We start from the raw sequence: 25371 nt of genomic DNA, 5'->3' as shown, positions 1-25371 counted from the left end.
TTTCCTGCTCTGGTTGTGTAAGGAGATCAGGATTATAACACCACCAGAGCTGAATAACACTGAACTCCTTCCCCTTTGCGAATTCTATAAGGCCTCATAGTGGGATGATTACACAAAGGGCACGTAAGAACGCTTAATCCCCGTGTTGAACATAACGAGTGTGTTTTGGTTCATTTGAGTTTGTGATTCACGTATGAGGGAGAGACATGGCTTTCTTTCTCATGTTGCTGTTCAGTTTGTGTTTCCTGCTAAACCTGTGGGCTAATCTGAGTCTGGCTGTGCTGTTGGTTACAGGACGAGCCCACCACTGGCATGGATCCCAAGGCACGGCGGGCACTGTGGAACTGCATTCACAGCGTAATCAAGGAGGGACGCTCCGTGGTGCTTACCTCACACAGGTAAAATGCAACAGATTTGACCTAATGCCTGACTGCTGAATGAAAGAGAATGGAAAGAAAATACTACCATGGTTTATGTACTTAATTAAATCAATTGAACACTGATGCTGTAGAGGTAATATCAGCTGTTGTTTATGCTAATTTCAAGAACATTAAACATGAACATGAAATTTAAATTGACCACATTTAGTTTCCTAATACATACTAAAAATAAATTGCTCTTTGGCTGAACTTGATTCAGTCGTAGCCCCACAAACCTAGTTGAATCGTGTAAACCATAAAAAAATACTTGTCAATTTAACTGAAATAAAACTTCTTTATTTCTTTTTGTACTAACTAGTGAAAGTTAGCTTGCTAATTACATGCTGGCTGGAAGCACTACAGAGTGTAATCTAGTAATGATGTTATATGTTAGCACAACAATTGCTCAATGAAGCTAACAATCAATTTCATATGCGTCATCTACATCATGTCCTCATCGTAGCTCAAGCTCCATTCTTCAAAATAATTGTAACCCCAAAACTCCAACATAACAGAAGCTCTTATAAATCTCATCATAACAAAACATTAAACTCTTAACAAGTATCCCCCTTTATATTCATCTTGCACAAAAACACATAAAATAACACTTAATTTTAACATTAACTCTTCATATCGAGTCCCATGCCAAGCATGCTGGAAAATTGAAATACCCTGACCAGTTTCATCAATTCTACACTGAAAACCCTAATAAGTTGACTCTACTCAATTGATTGAGTAAACTTGTTCCCTCAATTGAATTGAGAATTGCTGTCTCCAAAACATGTGTAATTACATTCATTTAACTTAGTGATCATTTAGAATGAATATAACTAAGTTAAGGTAACTAGATAACTAGAGAACTAGACTTGACACCAAAATTACTATTAAAATATGTTGTTTCAATGTAATAATGTTAACCAAATGGACTCTAATTTAGGTCATGCAATAACAGCTTAAATTAAGAGGAAAAAAACTTAAAACTATATTCTAGGTTTGTTATTAAATAAACTCATTTCTCCACAGAAATGCATAGACACCTGTACTTCAGTTGCACATGCACAAGGAGAACTGAGATAGAGTTAACAGGGTCCAACTTGACCAAAGGGGACACAGGTCACGTTAATGGTGACATCACACAAAACAACAAAATTAATACTACAAAAGAGCTAAACATAAATACATAAATAATTGAAGCATAAGGCATTGTGGTTATTCCCCATAGCCTCAATTTTGTACTCAATAATTTTAGTTATTACCACTTAAGAAAAATAAGTTCAAGGAACATAAATATTTGAGTTATGAGACCAATATTTGACATTTCAAGTACTTGATTTTTCCAGTGATGACAACATTAGGGTTTACAGTGTACATCAACACCACACAAAGTAATCATGTAGTTTCAACTCAAATGGATTAAGTAAACTTTCATTTTACAAATTGAAATGGAATGGATTCATTTGAAATTTAAACGCAATTAAATCAAGTTGTTACAAAATGTTCTGGAATCATGTTGCATTAGTTCATTTTAATTAAGTAAATTGAACAAGCAGCAATACTGATTTTTTTTTCTAGTATTACTGAATAACTTATTGGATAATCTTATTCCAAATAATTAAAACATGTCTTTAATCAAAATATAATAATGCTCTGCTTCGGAAACTACTTGTCTTTTTTCTGACATCACCAGTTTTTGTTTCATTCAGAAATTAAAATGGGTTGTGAACATCATTTCATCTTGATTTTAAACTCTTCACAACTTGACATTGTGAATGAAGTATTTGATCTGATGCATTTCTTGGCATAAGATCTAGGCAACATGTCAACTCTACTATTTCTACTTAATTCACTTAAGTCAATTAAATGTGCTCTTCATTCATTCTGCAAAGTCCTCTGTTTATAATATATAAATATTATATCTGGGATATACCACTAGGGGGAGAAATAATTGAATCCCCTTTCTACCATACTAACCTTGATTCTGTTTCCTCTCAGTATGGAGGAATGTGAAGCGCTGTGCACTAGAATGGCCATCATGGTGAACGGCAGGTTCCGCTGTCTGGGGAGCGTCCAGCACCTGAAGAACAGGTGAGACAGACATGTTTAGTACTTAGAAAAGTTCCATTAAAAATTAACAGTTTCTAGAAAGAAGCAGTTTTTAGAGATTTTTATTAGAATTTGAAGACCATTATTTTAGTGTGAATATCTGTGACCCTACTTCCTCTTCCTCCAGGTTTGGTGATGGATACACCATCATTCTGAAGGTAGCGGGCCCTGACCCTGATCTGCAGCCGGTAATGAAGTTCATAGAGAGCGAGCTACCGGGTAGCACCCTGAAAGAGAAACACAGAAACATGCTGCAATATATGCTTCCATCCTCCCTTACGTCCCTCGCTCATATCTTCAGCATCCTTGCCAAACACAAAGAGTTTCTCAGAATAGAGGACTACTCCGTGTCCCAGACCACTCTGGACCAGGTGAGAGGGCATTTTTACCTATCTCATCTATCTATCAGAACAGAACTTGTATTATGAGCATAATAAAGACAAGATTTATTAAGGAAGTTAATGGGGTTGATTTCATTTTCATTTCTCATGTGAAGTCTAAAGCCATGTGCACACTGAGACACTACAATGAGCGAACTATGGGTCCAGTGATAAGCACTGAAAAAAACCCCTGCACAATAAACCCATAACCTGTGGCTTTTGTGTCCTTAAATGATATAAAGCACCAGTACCGCCGCTCCCTACTGCGTGTACTATGCAGTCTGCGTAGGGCACCATCTTACCCTAAGAGGACACCATAAATTTCACCGACTGCCCTTACTCGCACGTTATATGTAATTCAAGGACCCGAAAGCAGTTGTGGAACACAGACGATCGCTTCACGCTCATATCAAGCGAACACCAACACCCCCCCCACAGCACGGAACTCTGCGTAGGGTATCAATTTGGCCAGCGGCGGGCCTGCAAAGGACTATCATAACAGAAATGTTTTTATTGTATGCTTTTAACCCTGCCATTTTGACTGAATTCTGTTCTTCTTAATCAACAGGTATTTGTTAACTTTGCCAAGGACCAAAGTGACGACCATTCAGACAGCTCCATTCGTCGTAAAGAGACAATGGTGAACATGGCATTACTCAGCCCTCTGTCTATCAAAGACAACATTGAGAAGCCCATAGAAAGCTTTGTGTGAGCTGGGCTCTCCCTTTACACTACAAGCTAACTGGAGCCAATGAATTCAATGTGTTTCACAATGTTTTTGTGGCCTTTGTGCTGCAGTTCTGCCATTCTGGCCACTGCCCGAAGATAAATGCCTGCATTGGTCAGCTGAGATGCAGATAATGCAGCCAAGATACTTAATGCAAGTCAATGCAAAAAATGTCTCTTGTTTCAAGCATGGCTCTGTCCAAGCCAAGTTGGTTACAAGGTGTTAGAGTGTTAATCTTGAATATCTGCCATCATTTCTGGTGTAAAACGACTGCGCAGTTGTTTAGCAAAGGGGTCATCGATTTCATCACGTGACGTAATTCGCGCTGATGGGTAAATGCCAATGATCAATAATTCAGGGTCAGTGTCTTTATATTGTATTTTCTTCAGAAGACTGGAAATCACATGCTGAAGAAACAATCATTTGTGTGGCAAAATGTTCAATTGATTTTGTTTGTTATATGTCTATTTATAAGTGAACGAATGTTTCGATTTTTTTTAAAAGTCCAATGGGGCATTATTTTATAGGCTGTTCTATCATAGGGTGCCTCATTTAACTTTGTACATGCCAATCAAAGTGGAGTAAACAATCTTTGTATTGAGTATGGACAGTGTAGAACAATGCCAAGTGATTGATTTTGTAGAGTTTTTTTTATAAAATAAAATGTATATATTATGTCACACTATGTAATAAATACCTCGACTGAAACCGAAATCCTAGAGTCGGAAGAATAATTTTATTTAGAATGAAGTGAACGAAATCAAACACATAATGTGCCTTCTGTCCTTCAAAGGAAGTCTGGAACATAATTTGAACTCTAAAATTTAACACACCATTAATTTCAGCTGTATTACAAGTAGCTGTTCAGTACAGTAAGGGTGATCTGTCCATACATTCCGTCTGGATTGTGAAATCAGTATTTTGGATCTCATTGGGAAAGGTGACAGTGAAGTCTGCCTTTCGTGCAAGCACTTTACTTATGGTGTAAATTGGAACTTAATTTAATGACAAAATGTGTTCATTTCTTTGCACTGGACTTTCCACAGACAATGTATTCACCATTTTTATATAGTGATCATTTTGGTCTGACCAAAAAACCCTATAAAAGTGATATTTCTCATTTAATACCTGTTTACAATTCCAATTTCCGGCTGTGGAATGTCTGTTACTTGCTTGTAGACTAACTTACTGTATTTACACAATAAAACATGACATTTCTACAATCCTAATATTTGTTTTTGACCTCTTATTGAGGTATGAATTATTTTCAGTGTCAACCTGCTTAAAATTCTGCACCTTAAATCACATCCATAAATGCATGCAATAATAATGTTCCTTCATGTACATGAAATTCAAGTTGATTTCATTAGCATGTAAGAATTTATGGAAGAAAAGAGATGGCATGACATGTTGCCCATAACATTGATAGAATAGATTCTGGAATAGATTGAGGTTATGTTGGAAGTCCCTTTAAAGAAAAGAAGACAGTTTATATTTGTCATAATTTATTGATCAACCTTTAGGCAAGTTAAATACCCTCAACACATAATACAGGCCTAATGAATAAAACCTAAGAAATATCATGAATAAAGTGACAAAGTGATACTTAAATGACAAGATGCAAAGTGTCAATGTTTCACTGACTAACAACTAAATATTTTCTTCAATAACTAACACATCCATCTGCAAAATGCAGCTGGAACTTCATTGTTTGATCTCTTTTACTACATTAATGTAACCTCACTCCACATTTCTTCATTTTGGACTTTCACCTAGGATTCAGGCTATTTGATGGGTGAGAAAGGACAGGGGTACATGAGTTTATTCTTCTGTGACACCAGGTATGCAGCACTTTCCCTTACTGCAGAAAAAAGAAAACGTAAAAATGTACAAAATTAAAAAGGTACTTTCATATAGTAATCAAATTATTGTTAGTACATTTAGGACCTCAGTCATGAACAGGGACGGATTATGACTTGCAAAGGCCCCGGGGCCTTTTTTTGCCCGGTTGGTTAATCCATCACTGGTCATGAAACATGAACAGAACGATTTTGTGTGTAAATTGTTTGTAAAGAAATTCTTTAAAAAAGCAACATGGTTTCACAAACAATTTATACACAAAAATTCAAATATGTGTTTTGGCTTAACCCTTTAAGCTCTGAAGGTGTTTTTAAAGATTTACTGTTTGAGTGGCAGACCCAAAATAAAAGGACTACTTAACAAAAAAACAAGGAGGGTGAAGGGTTTGTTATCATTTTCAAGACATATTTTCAAATGTTTTATTGATATAGATTATTATACATTCTGAGACTCTCGTTCTAAGAAACTATTGAGAATTATTTTTTATTTTTTTAAATCACAACAATTAAGCCAAAATTTTACTTTTGTCCTTATTTTTCTTATTTGACATTATATATCTCTGGGTGTAAATAAGTTGGCTCTGAAAAAAAGCTTTTTTGTTCCCAATAATGTTAACTCTGAGAAAATGTTTGTTCAAAAGTTCTAGCATTACAAATATAATTTATCACAGTGTCCAAAAATGACTTCATGTATCCAAAAGCCTCTCCAAACAAGTAAAACATAATAATTGTACATAAGAACTAAGTACACAAACACAAATATGACTCAAGGTTTGCACAGACATTATTTTAGTCATGAGATTTCACAGATTGAGTGCCTTTTGACTCAATGAGTCTGCATCATGGCGCCATCTCCTGGTGGCCATATGTAACTTTGTGCTTCATGTGGATTATCTAATGATTTATGCATCTGTTTACCTTGTGTTGGCTCGTTTGAAAATAATCACCTCCTCCAAGTAATGGTGTGCAATATTTTGTGTTCCATTTATTTTTCGTGAAGTTATAAGAGAAAACGCAGCATATAAGCAACACGGACGTAATTGTCTACAATATTTTTGTCTGGTAGTAAAATAAATTTCAAATGTCTGCAAATTTTTAAAGCACTTGGTTAGTTTTGTTCATAATGCCTGCATGCATTGGAAAGTAGAGCTTCTAGAGTCCAAAGGCAAGGCAAAATAGCCCAGAATGCTCTCATAATGGCAGTATCTGCTGTAATAAACCATGTTTAATGTACCTGCTGCAACCACTCTGACGTCTCCATGAGATTTACGCCGAATTGCTGCTCGCTCGTCTGCACTCTCATACCACCATAAAACATGCACTGTGCACAAAACACAAATGTCAGAATGCCGTTTATAAAAACAGTTCAAAATCTTTCCATGATATTCATTAGTATTGTTACTACACTTGACTCTCTCATATTCATATTATTGTATTTTTGTGGTATAAATGTTAATCTAAAACATATCTGCTTACTGTCTAGTCTACACTCACCTTGATTGAGCAGTCTAATTTCAGAGTGAAAAACCCCCACTGAATGAGTGTACCCTGATCCTGTATGGGTTCCCACTGCCGCCTGGAATGCTGCGCCCCACACTGCCGGGCCACCCGGCTTCATCTGGAAGGTGGCCAGCTCATACACTCCTATAGGTGTATATATTTTAATTACACACTAAAAAAACATTTTGATAACTCCTCCTAGATTGTCTGAAAAGTGTGCATTCATTTGTTTTGTCAATTATAAAAATGTTTCTGCATATTTGTAAATCTGTTAATGGCAGTGTTTTTGGTGATGAACACATTTTAAAGGTTATTTGTATATTTTTTTCTATGTTAAAATATTTTCTCCTATTAAAGATTAACCCTTGAATGAAGTTCATTCATTTAGAAATGAAGCTATAAAAATAGCATCAAAAAAGTAATGGGTCCACTTGACCCGGTTCATATAAAGACTTATGAGAAAGCTGTAATATGCCAGAAAATGTGTATTTTAAAATTGTAATGCATTGTCAAAACATTAACAAAATGACACCAGAGCCTAGAGCTAGAACAATAGAAACCAATATTAATATGATGTATTGACCATGATGGTAATTAATGTGTTTGTGTGTGTGGTTGAAGTAAAACCTGACACACACACACACCCACCCACATCTACCCACCCATCTGAGATCTCAGAAGACCTACGATCAAAAATTGCATAAAGCTAGAAAGGGTTACAGAGTTATCTTGAAGAGCTTAGATATTGATCTGTCCACAGTTAGACATATTGTCTATAAATGGAAATTATTTAGTACTGTGGCTACTCTCCCTGGAAGTGGCCGTCCATCCAAGATGATTCAAAGGACACAGTGCAGAATGCTCAATGAGGGAAAAAAGAAACTAAAGTGACAGCTAAATAAATGAAGGAATCATTGGAACTGGTTGACATCTTTGTTAATGAGTAAACCATATGGAAAACATTAAACAGGTATGGTGTCTATGGCAGGACACCAAGGAGGAAGCAGCTGCTTTCCAACAAAAAACAATGCTGAGAGCCTGAAGTTTGCTAAAGACCACCATAATACTCCACAACGTTACTGGAAAATGTTTTGTGGACTGATAAAACTAACGTTGAATTGTTTGGGAAGAACACACAGCACTACGTATGGCATAAAAGGCACCACATACCAACATGAAAACATCATCCCAACGCTGAAGTACGGTGGAGCATCATGATTTGGTGCTGCTTTGCTGCTTCAGGGTCTGGACCGCTTGCCATCTTCGAGGGTAAAATTAATTCCCAAGTTTATCAAGATATCCTACAGAATACTTTCAGGGTGGCTATGCGTCAACTGAAGCTCAGAAGTTGAGTGATACAGCAGGACAATGACCATAAACATCGAAGTAAATCCACAACAGAATGGCAAACTGGATGGAAACTGAATGGAAAGACCTCAAGAAAGTCATTCACACCAGATGTCCTAAGATTATGGCTGAGCTGAAGTAGTTCTGTAAGAATAGTCCCAAAATCCTTCTGAACTTTGTGCAGGTCTAATCAGCTAATGGAAATGCTTGGTTGAGGTTACAGCAGTGTACATGTTTAATGGGATGTTGTGGCAAGGCGGAGGGCCAAGCCGGGTCGTGATTCCACACACCCAGCCTCCATTCAGGATTATTAGCCCTCGAGAGGGTTAAAGGCCAACCGAAGACGGCAGTATGACAGAGAGAGAGAGAGATTTATGGACAGCTGTCCGACACCTGTGTGTGTGTGTGTGTGTGTGTGTGTTTTTGGTTACGTTTATAATTAAAATATAATTTATATTGTCAAGGCGGTTCTCGCCTCCTCCTTTCCATGAATCCCTTTTCACTTTTGCCGAAACCCGGGGAGGAGGAGGGATGCGCCGTAGTGGAGTTCTCGCCGCTACCATCCACCCCAAAGGAGCAGCCGTGGCCATCCGCCGGGGGACGGAGGAGCCCGGCCACCTGGAAGCGGAGGAACGGCCGCCGACCGTGAGGGGAGGAGGGGCTCCCAACCAACCGTAAAGCTGTCCGTAAATCTCTCTCTCTGTCGTACTGCCATCTTAGGTCACCCTTTATCCCTCTCGAGCCAGATTAGGGGCCAGGTGTGCAGAATCATGACCCGGCCCACCCTGCCACAGATGTGTTCAATAAAGACATGAAAAATTATAATTTTTATGTGTTTTGTCTATACTTGTGACTTTGATGAAGATGAGATCACATTTTATGATCAATTAATGCAGAAAACCAGCTAATTCCAAAAGGTTCACATGCTTTTTCTTGCAAAAATCATATGGCCTTTAATTGTCACCGTTTTTAAACACTTTTTTTCTACACTACATTATTTAAACTAATCCTACGGTGTGACAAAAGCACTTTTAAATTTTCTGTTAATATGAGGCCATTAAATCTACATACATAAACATCACATGTATGCTGGACACTTGATTGCTGCTTTTTAAGTTTTTCTTCACAGTCTGGTCTAGTTCATCCATTTAAAATGTTTGATTTGTGAAGAAATTCATACATAAGCACAATTTAGATTTCTTTACAAAACAAATTTAAATGCATTAAAGAATAAGCCTTTAGACCAAAAGAATTTTAAGACCACAAGAATGTGTCCAAACGTTTGACTGGTAGTGTATATGATAATTCCATCAACTGCATATAGTTCTCACCTCCCTCTTTAGGTGGCTTCTGAATTTTACTCCAGGGCACGAGGTATGTGATTTCATTATCCTGAGAGCTCAACATTGGCAATACTTTGGATGAGAACTGCTCAATCCAGCAAGGGTCCTGAGCAAGGGATGCCCGCACAGATGCCCGCTGGGCATAGCTGTCTAAACAACATCACAGTAATGACAGAAAAAGAGGGATTCATATTATGGGGTTCTATGCAGAGTTGCACTTTGTCATAAGAAATGTTACATTTAATAAACACAAACTATCTTTGAGGCAATACAGTAAAAAACAATTTCATTTCTTTGAACTGGCAAACTTTGATGATAAAAGGTGTGTGGAGTGACGAGGGCTATAATCCGTACATGGGGTTGGTTGTTTAATTGCATTAGAACCCTATAAACCATAGAATGGATGTAATTTATATAATTTATATAATTTAATAGCCATGCTGAAGTTCTCACCATACTTCCAGATGTGGAAAATCTGATTGAGACCCCCATATTCCACAGTCCAGAAGCCAATAAGCTCTGAGTGGGCAGTCCGCAGGTGGATCTTCTCATTGGTCAGTTTGAGGAAGGCAGTATTGAGATGAGGGTGGATTGAATAGGTGCGGAACTCATAAAAGGTTTCATGCTGCTGCTGTGGTCCAGTGGATAGTGATGCCTTGGGCTGCTCAGGAAATATGTAACAAGCTGTTAGTGACACCAAGTGTTCATTTCTGAAATTGAACTGCTCCTATTCTGCCTTGACAATACATTTGCACTTGGTTGAATCTATATATGATTAACTGAGATGCAAAACACACAATATTTGAGGTTGGTGACGTTGATATTGCAGCGTTCTGCCTCCTTGTTTTAGATCAAGATAATATTATCGGGGATGTCATTAGAGTGGAACTTCATAATATATGATGTACACACATGATCCACAATCAAAGGAATCATTAGAATCTTTCTTCAGACACGGTACAAGGGAAATAGGTTTAAATAAGCTTCTTCAAAAATAAAAAAGTCAGAGCCTCTCCAAACCACCATGATCTGTACAGCACATTTAAAACCCTAGAAAATGCTGTCTCATGTTAAACATCAACTACAAATTTTTACATTCTGCAAAATCAGACTGGCTATACTGACTTAAGTACAAAGGTCAGACTCTATCCAGTAACCTCCCAAATCCTGGATCCTACATCCATCTTTTTTCTTTCTCAAAACAAGACAAATCAATACTTAATTGAGTGTCACAAACCATATGCAAGGACATAACATAGGAACTAGGATACAGTATTTATATGATCAATATTATAGGAATATCCTATAAGCAGGCAAATTGAATAGTTTCTATTTTGATTACTAATCTCAGCTGGTCTTTTGCCATGCTTATTAAATTCCTGACATTGTCAAGTAATGAACAATAACAGGGGAGATACATGACACGCAGGCGCACGCGCGCACACACACACACACACACACACACACACATGTTGTGTTTCCATGTTTTATGGGGACTTTCCATAGACATAATGGTTTTTATACTGTACAAACTTTATATTCTATCCCCTAAACCTAACCCTACCCCTAAACCTAACCCTCACAGAAAACATTCTGCATTTTTACATTTTCAAAATACATAATTTAGTTTGATTTATAAGCTGTTTTCCTCATGGGGACCGACAAAGTGTCCCCACAAGGTCAAAAATTTCGGGTTTTACTATCCTTATGGGGACATTTGGTCCCCACAAAGTGATAAATACACGCTCACACATACATACATACATACATACATACATATATATATACACACATACACACACAAGTTTGTCTGAAAAATTCCCAAATATTTAGTTTATCAATTTAATCACTTTTAAATTTGGTCATGCACATAACATTGACGCAAAATAAATGAAACTATTTCAGTTGTTGTTGTTGTTGTTGCCATGTTGTCAATCAAATAATACGTAGTACCGACGATTAACGTGTTAAACAATATAAACTCACCACAGGTCGGTTTTTCAAAGAGAGAAAGTGCTCTGTGAGAAAAGCCGCTTTCCGAAAGGCGCCTATTTTGTTCATTGTTAGTGTCATAAAGCAACTACTGCAGTGTGATTGACAAGCCAAATCAGACGTGCAGCTCTGAACGAGGTCCACTGTGTACGGAGACCGAGAAGTTATACTCAATCTTCCGCCTACTGGCATATACATTTGTATTTTACAGTTTTCTCAATCGCTTTGGCTGAATTCTCGAATTAGTATATATATATACATCAACTACAGACTGGCTATATATATATATATATATATATATATATATATATATATATATATATATATATATATATATATATTTCTTTTTTTTTTTTTTAAATAAGTTAAAATCTGAACAATTAGTTTCTTGTTCACGACAGATTTTAATTTCTTATTCATTTAAACAAATTGCACGTGTTTTGGCGCATGTGTGCAAAAGAGCAATTGTCTACAAGTTGCACAATAACTACATGCACATGGCTTGCTGATAAAAACTGATGAGTTGATTCTCAGTGAAATTGTCACTCTACACAACTTTCAATCTGTCATTCCCTAAATATCTATGACATGGAACGCTTTTTCATTGTTGCGTTTTTTGTTGTTGTTTTTTTGTTTGTTGCATGGATGTAATTTTATGGCAATTTTCTGTTCACTATATGACTTTACATGATGTAAGAAATGTGTAAAAATGGACATGTAAATGTGAATTTTATGTTTACATGTAACACATTGTTACAAAAATAAATTTACTGTATACATATCCTTTTTCTGTGTACAGTATTGACTTTTCCCAGTTAACTTTTTCCTACTCTTGAAATCGGTATCTAAAAAGCTCAGTGTGATACACAATAGCATTTGATACAATAGCACAATAGATAACACAACAGCATTCAGCTAGACAAACATTTCCAGGGTTGAATGCCACCGTGAAAAAACATCTAAACATTTTGACCAGTAGGCCTACGGCTCACATAATGACAAAAAAAAAAAACTTTTCATTTTGGTGGCATTGAACTATTTACTGACACATTAAATTGTTTTTGAAGCATTAATTAAAAGTTTTGGGTGAGATGCTACATTTTGCAGACATGCAATGGAGTTGTGATGTCCCATGAACAGTTGTGATTATTACACTTACATTTCAGAGACTGTAAAGAATGTTTAAAAAAATTAGCCAAAGTGACTGAGAAAAACTGTAATATACACAGTTTGTACAGTTGACTATTTATGAAAGCATTTAACACACATTAAATGTATATATTATTTTATTATATTTAATAGATTAAAAACTAGATAGGTTTGTCAAGACAAACTTTGATGTTGACTTGAAAAAGTCAAGTATTGAAGATTAAAATAGTAAAAGCTTGATGTTTGGTTTTACAGGCCCAAAAGAACAGACAGAAAAAAAATCTGATAGATAGACAGACAGACAGGCAGACAGACAGGCAGACAGAAGTTTTGACAAATGTCCCCAACACATTTTCAAGAACAGTAAATTCATCCAGTGTGTTGAAAGGCATTTTTCGCACTTCCTGCTCCAAAGCATTGCTGACATCTGCTCCTTTCTGTGCTTGGTCAAGCTCATCTTCCTAAATGCATAGAAATTATCTTTCAAAATGTATATTAACAGTTTCCATTGTATTTATTTGCACAATTAAATATAATCAAAATCAATAATTATAGAGTAAAAAGAAAAGTGATGCTTAAAGGGATAGTTCACCCAAAAATAAAAATTCTCTCATTTACTCACCATCATGCCATCATGCCATCCCAGATGTGTAGGACTTTCTTCTGTTGAACGCAAACAATTTGTTTAGAAGAAAATCTCAGCTCTGTTGGTACATTCAATCCAAGTGAATGGTGGTCAAAAAGCACATTAAGGTGGCTGTAAAGCAGTTCAATGGAAAGGAGGAGGCGAGAACAATATTTAATGGTCAATTTAAACAAACAAACAAACACACACACACACACACACACACACACACACACACACACACACACACACACACATGTTGTGTTTCCATGTTTTACGGGGACTTTCCATAGACATAATGGTTTTTATACTGTACAAACTTTATATTCTATCCCCTAAACCTAACCCTACCCCTAAACCTAACCCTCACAGAAAACTTTCTGCATTTTTACATTTTCAAAAAACATAATTTAGTATGATTTATAAGCTGTTTTCCTCATGGGGACCGACAAAATGTCCCCAGAAGGTCAAAAATTTTGGGTTTTACTATCCTTATGGGGACATTTGGTCCCCACAAAGTGATAAATACACGCTCACACACACACACACACACACACACACACACACACACACACACACACGCGCGTCCGTAAACGATCTCTCTCTCGTCGCACCACCGTCCGCAATCGGCCTTTATCCCTCTCGGAGGCTTAATCAGCCTGATAAGGGACCGGGTGTGTATAATCACTACCCGGCCCCGCCCTCCACCCTGCCACATTCCTCCCTTGTTCTCTCAGGCAGGGGAGCCCCCGGCATGACGTACATCCCACCCCTCTTTAACTGGGGGAGGGCGTGCCCTAAGCCCCATCTACCTGGATGAGGGAGGGGACAAGGCTATTGTGTAATTCTAGTCCTCCTTGATCCTAGTACTGCATTTGACACAACAGATCATGAAATTCTGCTGGAGTGTTTAAGACGGTGGGCAGGGATTCAAGGGACTGCATTTGAATGGCGTTCCACCTATCCTATCAAAAGAGAGATTTTTCTGTCAAATTGGGAAATGTTTCCCCTCCTCTGCACCCATTACCTGTGGGGTTCCTCAAGGCTCTCGTCTGGGCCCAGTTTCTTTATATATGCTTTCTTTGTCCCATATTTGTCAAAAACACAACATATCCTACCACTGTAAAGCTGATGATGCTCAGCTTTATCTTCCTCTAAAGCCAGGGGATAATTCTTGTTTACGTTCACTTTTTCACTGTTTTAATGATATTAAAAAGTGGATGGCAAGGAACTTTCTCCAGCTTAACACGTCAAAAACCAAAGTGGTAGTGTTTGGCCTCCCTTACTCAACTAAACATAAATAATCATCTAGGCCCCTTTACCTCTAATTTACACAAACAAGCAAGAAATCTCTGCGTGACATTCAATACCATTTAAAAATTTGATAAACACATACATTCTGTGGTAAGAGGTGGCTTCTTCCAAGTAAAGGCCATGCGACATGTGACTTTGGTCAACATGTGTCATTTTTAAATGTGCTATAGAAATGCATGTGATTGACTCATTGATGTGGTTTGAAATCCTGTTTCTAATTACTTTTCTGGAAGTTTTTTCAGTCTGAATAGATCTCAAGGGGCTTTTTGCCATATGTAAATTCTTTGCCTTATAATACAGTAGCACCATACACATTGCCATGTTATAAACAAAAATCACGGTTCCATTCCGCTCCATGTTGTTTTGTTTTTTGGTGTACTGACATTGCCATAGCAACCAGTGCAGATATACCAGAAAATGAAGATAGTCAACTGACACACAAATCGGATCTGATCAGTTGCAATACACAGTGCGGACAGTCAATCATGAAAATCGGATTCCAATCGAATACACACACACACACACACACACACACACACACACACACACACACACACACACACACACACTTGGACTGATAGTCTGAACATAGACTAAATCTCTCCCTACTAGTGTTGGGTTCAAAACCAGCTTAGAAGAGTCGAAAAGGGACTGAGTCAGACTCAAGACAGAGTCCATAACAGGCTGAGTCCGAATGACTCTGTTCATGACTCTGAATTCAAATTGTAACCTTAAACTCAACATCAATAGTTTAAGCTTATTTTATCATACACAACTAAGAAAACACAATTGTTAATAGAAATGTAACAAAAACACCTTTATATTTTATGGTTTCAAAATGAAAGCATATGCTTTAGGTGAATACAAAACTCTTCTTCAACACACTTCTTATTGCGTTCGGTTGATATTTCAGTTATTTGTTGCTTTTTCCCCTCCACTCAAACATAGATAGAGACAGTGATGGCGGAGTTAGTCATTAAAACCAGAGTTATTATTGTTTTGAATTCTAATTTTGTTTTTTATTTCTACTTCATTTTCAATTTGTGCATTCAGTTTAGTTTAGTTTTATCTAAAACAGGGGTTGGGAAAGTCAGGCCTCAGGGCCGTATAAGGTGATTTTACACAGCACGCTAGGCCATTTGAGAAATAATTTGAAAAGCAAAAAAATGGCCTTGATTCATTTAAGCTGAAAAAAAAATCCTTTCAAATAATGTTAACATTTTAAAAAGAAATGATAACAACACCAGTTGTGAATACTCAGGGCCAGCAAAGCCTTCTCTGCTGGCCTAAAATGCCAAATAAATAAATACATATTTTTCATCCTTTCAGTCACTTTTTTGCCTATGTATTTTTAATTGCTTTCCACTCTTAATAAATCTATAAACAAATAGAGAAAAACAAAAAATGTATCCAGTCAGAATTTATTCTTTCATGCTTACAAGCAAAGTGTGACAACTATTTCACAAATTACATGCCTGAAGCAGTGCATGAGTCTGAGCTCCACCCCTCAGGCCTTCAGAATTTCTTCATTATCCCTCAACAAATGAATGAGAAAATATAGTCAGTTTGTCAGATTCATCAGTCAGTCAGATTGATTTATTTGTTCTTGGTGGGTGTGATCTTAAGGATATGTCCCAGGTCAAGGCCTTCTGGCTGGCCTTCAGTGACACAATCATGCTTTAAGTGACGTATTTTAAAGTGAAGAGCGTGAGATTGTCATTGTAGTCTCCCTGGAAAAGGGGAACATAGATCATTTAATAACAGACACGACAGACAAACACTTGTTGCGTTTCCCTCGATCTCTGGATTATAAAAATGCAGGAAGAACATTCAATCTTTAACAAAATAATCTTGAAGCTCTTACCAACATGCATTTAACAACTGTGTATTCTCTTTATACACAAAGTGACACATATTGTATTTGCTGACAAAACAAATAGAGGAGCATCAATTGTCAAAACACTATATCCATTTCCAGTACACACAATAAACAAGATAGCTTGCATCAGTATGTGTGACAAAATAACTTGTATAAAATAAAGAAAATGCAGAATAAATGTAACACTCTACATTGCAATCTGTACTCAAAGTGCATATCAATCTCATAATCATTTCAGTTATCACAATATGGTAACACGTTACATATAAATTTAACGAGGTGACAAGCTGGTTCTAAATTAAATATGGACGATTAACCAAGGATTCAGCACGTGACCCAGTGACATCCAATCATCCAATCTCAAGATAAGAATAAAACATTGCTAAAAGATAACAATATTACAGCAAGCTTCTAAACAGCATAATTACACTGCATTTTCATCATACATATTGTTAGACAACCCTCAATCTTCATGTATTAATAATTTAGTGCACGAGCCGTGCTAAACGCTAGCATAACATCGGAAACTATTCACGTTTGCCATGTGCGACTCAATCTCATCTCTTTTTTTAACAATATGGGTAAATAACAATTATATGAACATTGTATATACTGAAACTCTTATGAACACATTATTAGGATATTGAGAGGCTTACCTGGAAAAGGGGAACATATATAATTTAAATAACAGACATACACTTGTTGCGATTCCCTCGATCTCTGTATTGTAAAAATGCAGGAAGAAAAACAACTCGGTTACTAACGTAACCTCGGTTCCCTGAGAAGAGGGAACGAGTATTGCGTAAGTAGCTTACGCTATGGGAAAACTCAGTTTCTCGAGAAATATTGAAGTATTTATGTAAAACGCATTGCAGCTGCACAGCAGACAGCAATGAGCGAGGCAGCTCGGTCATTGGCTGTGCTGCGGCAACTTGCTCGAACCAATGACGGGGCGACTCTGAACGCGCGAGCAATGAGAGCCCGCCAAGATTAGCATGGCTAAGGCTATATATTAGGCGCCCCGTCATGAGAGTTCTTTAGGTTCAATCGACTGAAGCGACTGACCAAGCACAAGCACGGCAGCTTACGCAATACTCGTTCCCTCCTCTCAGGGAACCGAGGTTACGTTAGTAACCGAGTCGTTCCTCTCGAGAGGTCTCTCCTATTAGCGTAAGTAGCTTACGCTATGGGAACACCATGCAAAACGCCGTGCGTGCTGACTTCGCTCTATAAAGCCAGAGGCAGATGCCTGAGCCTTAAAGCAAAGTGATTATTCAACGAGCCGCCAACGGCGAGCTATATAATGGGATAATACAGACGCCTTTGCCCCAAGGTGGCCCATGGTGGGCGCTCATTGTAAAAACACACTACATATCTTATGTAATGATTTTTCTTTTTACTGATATGCATAAAAACTCCCTAAGTCAGTCAGAGACGGACCTTATAAGGGAGAAGATAATGCTCAGCATATATGTACTCCAGTCCATACTACAGTCAGGCTGATAGAATGTTGGAATGCAATGAGGGGACCTGTAGGTTATAAAACCTGATAAATGTCGAAGGCGAGGCCCAGCCTGCCGCCGCACAAATATCCTCAATGGGTATCCCACTCAACCACGCCCACGAGGAGGCCATGCTCCTCGTAGAGTGAGCTCTGACGCCTAAGGGGCATTGAAGGCCATTGGCTTCATAAGCCAGCGCTATAGCATCTACTATCCAGCACGATATTCTTTGCTTTGAAACTGCAAGACCTTTAGTGCGGCCGCCAAAGCATACGAATAATTGTTCCGTCTGTCTGAACGGGGCAGAACGTTCCAAGTATACTCTGAGCGCCCTGACCGGGCAGAGTAAATTAGCGTCGCTTTCGTTTGCTGAAGACGGAGATACAGGTGATATCTCTGCCAGAGATATCACCTGTACTCTGAAGGGTGTGGAGAGCACTTTAGGAATATACCCGTGCTTTGGCCTAAGGACAACTCTGCAGTCGTTAGGTCCAAATTCCAGGCAAGCAGCGCTTGATGACAGCGCGTGCAGGTCGCCCACTGTCTTGACTGCGGCGAGTGCCAGCAAGAGCGCAGTTTTGAGCGAGAGCTGTTTAAGGTGCACGGTTCGGAGAGGTTCGAACAGGGCACTCTTGAGTGCGTCCAGGACCGTGGCCAGGTCCCAGATCGGTACCGAGGGGGGAGAGGAGGGTTCATCCTCCTAGCGCCTCTCAGGAAACGAATGATTAGGTCGTTTTTCCCTAATGAGCGTCCTTTATCAGGATTATGTGACGCCGCTATGGCAGCCACATAGACTTTGAGCGTGGAGGGTGTGCGGCCCGCCTGAAGCAGCTCTTGCAAAAAGGCGAGTACACTTGGTATCTCGCATGATTTGGGGTTCAAGCTCTTGGTATCACACCAGTCACTGAACACTTTCCACTTTTGGGCATATAAGCGCCTCATAGAGGGCGCCGCGCCTCAGTGATGGTTCTCAACACTCTGCTGGGAGGTTCTCTGGAACCCGTTGAGGGGCCATGCATGAAGGGCCCACAGATCGGGCGGGATGAAGAATCATCCCGTTGGCCTGCCTGAGGATGTCCAGCCTCAACGGAATCGGCCATGGGGCAGATTGCATCATCTGCATCAGTTCAGGAAAACACGTCTGGTTCTTCCAGAGTGGGGCTACCAGGAGCACTGCACATTTCACCTCCCTGATCCGACTGATGACCTGAGGTAGCATCGCAATCGGGGGAAAAGCATACAAGGGGCAGCTCGGCCAGACTTTGGCGAGCGCGTCCGTGCTCTTTGAGAAGAAAAGAGGGCAGTGCGCATTTTCCCTGGAGGCGAAGAGGTCGACCTCTGCTTCGCCCAAGGTTTGCCATAACCACTGGACCGTCAGGGGGTGGAGAGACCATTCTCCTGGGAGAACCTTGTCTCTGGACAGCATGTCCGCTCCCTGGTTCAGGATGCCTGGCACATGCGCTGCTCTCAGCGAGCGCAGGTTGTGCTGTGACCATAAGATGAGCTCCTGTAGTATATTTTTATCAAGTTAATCAGGAATAATCAATGAAAACATTGTTGATTTATACCACAGTTATGTCTGAGGGGCAAACATGCATTTTCCTCTACGTAAAGGCCTGTGACGTGATGAATATGTGCTCACATATGTTTGACTATTTGACTGTGTGTGCAGAAACATAAATAGCATTACTTAGGGGGGAGAATTGATCTCTTCCAAAGGACATTCTGTTACTTCTTAATATGGTCAAGACCAGAGTCAATGAAGAGCATGATAGATAATGCATGTAAGCCCCACCTTGTTTGAGGAGGTGTATTTAAGTAAAACTAAACCAGAGATGGTTCAGTTGTTGTTGTTGTTGGTACTGTGGTTTCACCGTAGGCAACTCGGCTTTATTGTGTGATAATAAAGTCTATTCATCTGAAATCAAAACCCCAAAGATGCTGAGTGATTTTTCACAAAATTGGCATGAAAAACTACTACACTCCCTGGCCATAGAGTGCAGGGAGCTCGACCTGAGTCCAACCTGGCGATTTATATGCGACACTACCGTCATGTTGTCCGTTCGGACCAGGACGTGTTCGTTTTTCAGGTACGGAAGCAGGGCTCTGAGAGCCAAGGCGACCGCTTTCATTTCCAGACAGTTTATATGTAGGCGCTTTTCCGGGTTTGACCAAAAACCGGAGACAGGCCTGCCCTCGTAAAGGGCCCCCCATCCTATTTTGGAGGCATCTGTCGTGATCATTTTTCTCCGCGCGTTCACGCCCAGACTCACGCCGGTTTGATACCAGTCGACGGCCTTCCAGGGCGTCAGGGCTTTTATACAGCCGTGATTCGCTCTGATTAAAAAGTGGCCCGAGTGCCACGCGTGAGTGGGGACACGGCTCTTGAGCCAGCGTTGGAGAGGACGCATGTGCAACAATCCTAGCTGGAGTACAGCTGATGCCGAGGCCATGAGACCGAGCATCCTTTGAAATCGTTTGACGGGCGCGCGCGCCGCTCTGAATGATGTTGCAAGGTGCCGAATAGCGAGCCAGCTCTGATGAGAGGCGCGCCGTCATCTGCACTGAGACTAGCACTATTCCCAGAAAAGAGATATTCTGGCTGGGGATAGCACGCTCTTTGCAAAATTGATTCTCAGACCCAGACATTCTAGATGACTGATAATCCAAGATCTGTGCGTCATTAACTGACTCTCTGATTTTGCTAGGATTAGCCAATCGTTGAGGTAATTCAGTATTCGCACTCCCGCTGTCTCAGGGGAAAGTGCTGCGTCCATACATTTCGTGGAATGTACGGGGGCCAATGATAGGCCGAATGGTAGTACTGTGTACTGGTATGACTGTCCCTCGAAGCTGAATCTCAGAAATGGCCTGTGATGAGGCGCTATCAGAATGTGAAAGTAAGCGTCTTTCAAATCCACTGATAGAAACCAATCCCGGAGCTGAACTTGCGCGAGGATATGTTTGGTCGTTAACATTCTGAGTGAGGGAATCATTAAAGCTTTGTTCAGATGTCTGAGATCTAGGATGGGGCGGAGGCCACCGTCCTTTTCGGACGAGAAAGTAGCGGCTGTAAAAACCCGCCTCGCTCATAGAGGGAGGAACAGTTTCTATAAGCTCTTCTCTATCAGTTTGAGCACCTCGGTGCGTAGAACATGTGAAACATCTTTCCTCACTTTCGTCTCGACCACCGCTGAAAAGCGGGGTGGTCTGCGAGCGAATTGAAGCGAGTAACCATGTCTTGTTATGTTCAAAACCCATTTCGGCATGTCGGGATTTTTCCCGGCTTTTGCTCGCACAGATATGGGCTGAATGCTGGCTGGGGGCGTGTCGCAGTGACGTATGGACCCTGTCGGCGAATTGCCTTGTGCTAACACTGAGCTTACAGCTCTCAGAGGCGTGAACGCAGCTGAGCAGCTTTGTTGAGTGCCGAGTGCAGGGGTGCGTGTGAGATTACAGGCACGCACACTATCTCTGTAATGCTCGCAGCATGAGCTGGAGAAATGTTTGAAACTGTATAGACAGTGTTTACGGGTGGGGGTGCATACATTGTGATAGGCACGCCGCAACTTTCATAAAGCTTCCCGTTCTTAGCGGGGAGTTTCTTGGCTCATGCGCCGCATCTGTGATGCTCGCGGCATGGGCCAGAGAACTGTTTGAAACTGTATGGGCAGCGCTTATGGGTGGGGGTGCATATACCGTAGTAGGCACGCGCGGCATTTTCATAAAGCCTCCCGCTCATGGCGGGGGGTTTTTGGGCATGCATACAGTGTTTGTGTGTAGGGGTGCATGCATGACAGCAGGCACGCGTGTTACCTTTATAGTATTTCCCGCTTTTACTGGGGAAGTGTTTATAACTGTGGGAACAGTGCTTGTGTGTAGTGGTGCATACATGACAATAGGCACACGATCTACATTTATGGGGCGTCCAGCTTGAGCTGGGGAAGTATTCGGCACTGTTTGGACAGTATTGATATGTGGGAATGCGCACTTTAGTGTGGACACGTGACCCCTTAGTGACACAGGCAGAAAATGACTCTTTTTGTGATTTCTGCATGTTGCTGTTAAAACGGTGTTTGATTGCAGGTGAGCGAGTTCTGTGACTGGCCCATTGACTGCTGTACAGACATTTCCAGCCGCTTGTAAGGGGACTGGGTAATGTTTTACACGTTTTGGAGAGAGTGGTCCGGCTTTTGCGAGACACGCACTCTCTCTCTTTCTTCCTATGGCTAGGAAGGCTTACGAGGCTCCGGGTTCAGCATGATCTTGGGCCGAGATCCCCGTCGCTCAGGCGGCTGCTTTCGGTTAGCGGAACGCGAGCGGCGTCGAGCGTCCGTTTCAGGTCTGGGCTGGGAGACGGGAGGCCTTATCCGCGTCTTTCATTTCTGTTAGCGTCAGCCACAGATGGCGCTCAAGGACAGTCAGGTTAAGCATGGCCCGGCCGATGGATTGGGCGGTGGCCTTTGTGGCTCGCAGGGCTACATCAGTGGCGCTGCGCAGGTCCTTGAAATCCTCAGGTTCAGCTCCAGATTCGTCCATGGTGCGGAGAAGTTTGGCCTGATAGACATGCAGAACAGCCATGGAATGAAGCGCTGACGCAGAGCTGAGGTAGATCTGCAGGGCTTTGAGGGATGAGAAGCTTTGGCTTTCCATCCAGCAGTGGAGGGTGGGCACAGATGGTTGGCCATAGCCTCCTCGAGGGGCGGGGTTCCCTCGTAGCCTCTTTCTCTCGCGCCGTCCACCGAGGAGAGCGAGGAAGAGAAAGAAGGCTTCAGGTGAGCAGAGTGCGGGGCTTTCCATGACTTTGTGAGTTCGTCGTGAACTTCGGGGAATAAAGGGGAGGGTCTCTGTCGAGGGGCCTGCCGGCGCCCTTGCAGGAACCACTCGTCCAGCCGGCTGCGGGAGGGTTCTTCCGGAGAAGACCAGTCGAGCCTGAGGTCTTCCACGGCTTTGGACAGTATGCGGACGATTTCTGAGTCCATGCTGGTGCCCCTGCTCGTGTCCGCTAGTGTCGACGGCGCGGGGTCGAAGGCCGAGCCCGGCCAGTCGTCAGATGCAGCGTCAATGGAAAGGCTGTCATCCTTTTCACCATTGTCCCCTGATGCGCCGAACGAGACGAGACCCAGCGCTCCGGAGGGGTGCTGGTCTGCCTGCGTGAATAGAACTGGCGGCAGGGAGTCCCCGGGTGGTGGTGAAGCATGCAGAGACTGGCCCGGCGTGACGTCACTGAAGTCCGCGTGCTCTGGCGGCCTCCGTGAGCGGCACTTTTTCTTGCGCGGCGCGAACAGGGGATGGCAGCAGGGTGGTAGCAGGCTCGTTCGCGGCGAAGGTGGCAAAGCGAGCACGCAGCTCGGTGAGGCCCAGGGAGTCACATTTGGGGCATCCGCCTCGAGTGAGAGCAGCTTTTGCGTGGTCAGGTCCCAGGCAGCGAGCGCAGATAATGTGACGGCCCCCGTCAGGAAGAGGGCCTCTGCACGAGGCGCAGGTCAAAGGCATTTTAAACAACACCTCGAATTTGCTCTTTACTAAGGACAAAAAAGCGTCGCAGAGGCGAACACTTGAAAAGTTATTGCTTAGTAAAGGATATTAGGTGATGCGCGCCGGATGGCGAAGCAGAAGGCTTTGAAGGCGGCTGAAGGCGCCGGCGACCTCGTAGCAGTCCTGCTGTAGGCTTGTCGACGGCGGGCGAAAAGACTTCAATAATCCAGAGGATCCAGCGAAGAGAAGGTCTTTGCTGAAGGAGATTAAATCTAAAGAACTCTCATGACGGGGCGCCTAATATATAGCCTTAGCCACGCTAATCTTGGCGGGCTCTGAGCGCGCGGGCGTGAAGCGCGCTCATTGGTCGTGCGTTCAGAGTCGCCCCGTCATTGGTTCGAGCAAGTTGCCGCAGCACAGCCAATGACCGAGCTGCCTCGCTCATTGCTGTCTGCTGTGCAGCTGCAATGTGTTTTACATAAAGACTTCAATATTTCTCAAGAAACAGAGTTTTCCCATAGCGTAAGCTACTTACGCAATAGGAGAGACCTCTCGAGAGGGAACTATGTGCCCTTTACTCTCCATAATCGCCCACCCCCTGCTGGAGTCTTTTGGTACTGCATCAGACTACAGGAGCCAATGAATTAACAATGAAATAACCAAAATAACAATAATATTCTCTTATTAGTTATACCAGTTACACCATCACTGCCGCTATCGCCATTGAGAAAGAGATACTTATGGATTTAAAAACACAAGATGTTCTGCATGACCGTGTGATTGATTAATTTATTAAACAGGAAAGGAGGACCGATTTTCACTTCAATTGGTTAAGTGTTTTTTGCATTGTTATTGCAACATCAGGATTTTTCTAAGTGTAAATTAGGCTGCTTGAGCATTCAGTGTGGGATCAAGTTTTGTAAAGTTAGTGCTGCGTTCCATTCAAATCGAAAAGTCGGATTATACAACTTCCTACTAGGAAAAGTGTAATGGAATGCACCATTAAGTCAGTTTCCTCCCTCAACTCCGATTTCGCCAGGCGCATGATGTCACACAAACATGTCGAAACGCGGGTATATTTAAAGGGGTCATATAATGGTACATGCACTTTTTCAAGTTGATTGTACTGAAATGTGTGTTGGCTGTGCCTGTACACAACCATCCTATTAAGATAAAAATCCATCCAGTGTTTTTGTTTTAATCTCCTTATATATTTTCCCCTGCCTCAAATCGAGCCGTTCGACCGTGTGACGTCACACGGTCGGATGCCTCTCCCAGGACTGTTGATTGACAGCAGTGTTTCAACACAGACCCGCCCTCGCTCGTGAGCAAGCTGTCAATCATAGTCCGTCATCATTGTTGATACACTGGAGCAGAATGGCGCCTAAGCAATTGTTGTGTTCTGTTCTTCGGTGTAATAACGAACACAGCAGTCATTTTGATGTTCCTAAATCTGAACCGCTGAAGACGCAGTGGCTGAGTTTTGTTTACGATGGGAATATTCCCCACGAGCAACGTCAATGCATTCATGTTTGCGCGAATCATTTTTCACCAGACTGCTTTATAAACGAGGGTCAGTATAAAGCTGGTTTTGCTAAGAAGGGGCGGGGTGACCAAAGCTCATTATCATTTAAAGTCATATGCACTGAAACGGCGTGCTGAAAACAGAGCTGTTTTTGAGCAGGTAAAATTAATGTTTTCTTAAAATACTAATGAGAATTTTTAATAAAAGTATATTACAAAGTTTTCATTTA

At 41.2% G+C, this 25371-nt stretch overlaps 2 protein-coding genes across 4 annotated transcripts in view; one reads left to right on the top strand and one right to left on the bottom strand.

The window, feature by feature from the left end:
• abca1b (ATP-binding cassette, sub-family A (ABC1), member 1B) overlaps positions 1-5007 on the top strand; it is a 51050-nt gene extending 46043 nt beyond the window's left edge. For all 3 annotated transcript variants that reach the window (XM_052149292.1, XM_052149294.1, XM_052149293.1), the window contains 4 exons: positions 295-398; positions 2412-2504; positions 2650-2893; positions 3471-5007. In XM_052149292.1, the coding sequence (XP_052005252.1) occupies positions 295-398; positions 2412-2504; positions 2650-2893; positions 3471-3614 (585 nt within the window). In that variant the 3' untranslated portion in view covers positions 3615-5007. The remainder of the gene's footprint in view (positions 1-294; positions 399-2411; positions 2505-2649; positions 2894-3470) is intronic.
• A 139-nt stretch (positions 5008-5146) lies between these two features.
• LOC127659475 (protein NipSnap homolog 3A-like) lies at positions 5147-11816 on the bottom strand. Its single transcript, XM_052149323.1, has 6 exons — positions 11665-11816; positions 10132-10339; positions 9667-9828; positions 6983-7132; positions 6723-6809; positions 5147-5490 (listed from the first exon to the last, which is right to left on the bottom strand). The coding sequence occupies exons 1-6, from the start codon at positions 11749-11751 to the stop codon at positions 5414-5416; spliced, it is 771 nt and encodes a 256-aa protein (XP_052005283.1). The 5' UTR covers positions 11752-11816; the 3' UTR covers positions 5147-5413.
• Between the last annotated feature and the right edge of the window lie 13555 nt (positions 11817-25371).

Source organism: Xyrauchen texanus, chromosome 19 (assembly GCF_025860055.1).
Source record: "Xyrauchen texanus isolate HMW12.3.18 chromosome 19, RBS_HiC_50CHRs, whole genome shotgun sequence".
NCBI lineage: Eukaryota > Metazoa > Chordata > Actinopteri > Cypriniformes > Catostomidae > Xyrauchen > Xyrauchen texanus.
This window is presented reverse-complemented; position numbering and strand designations above follow the sequence as displayed.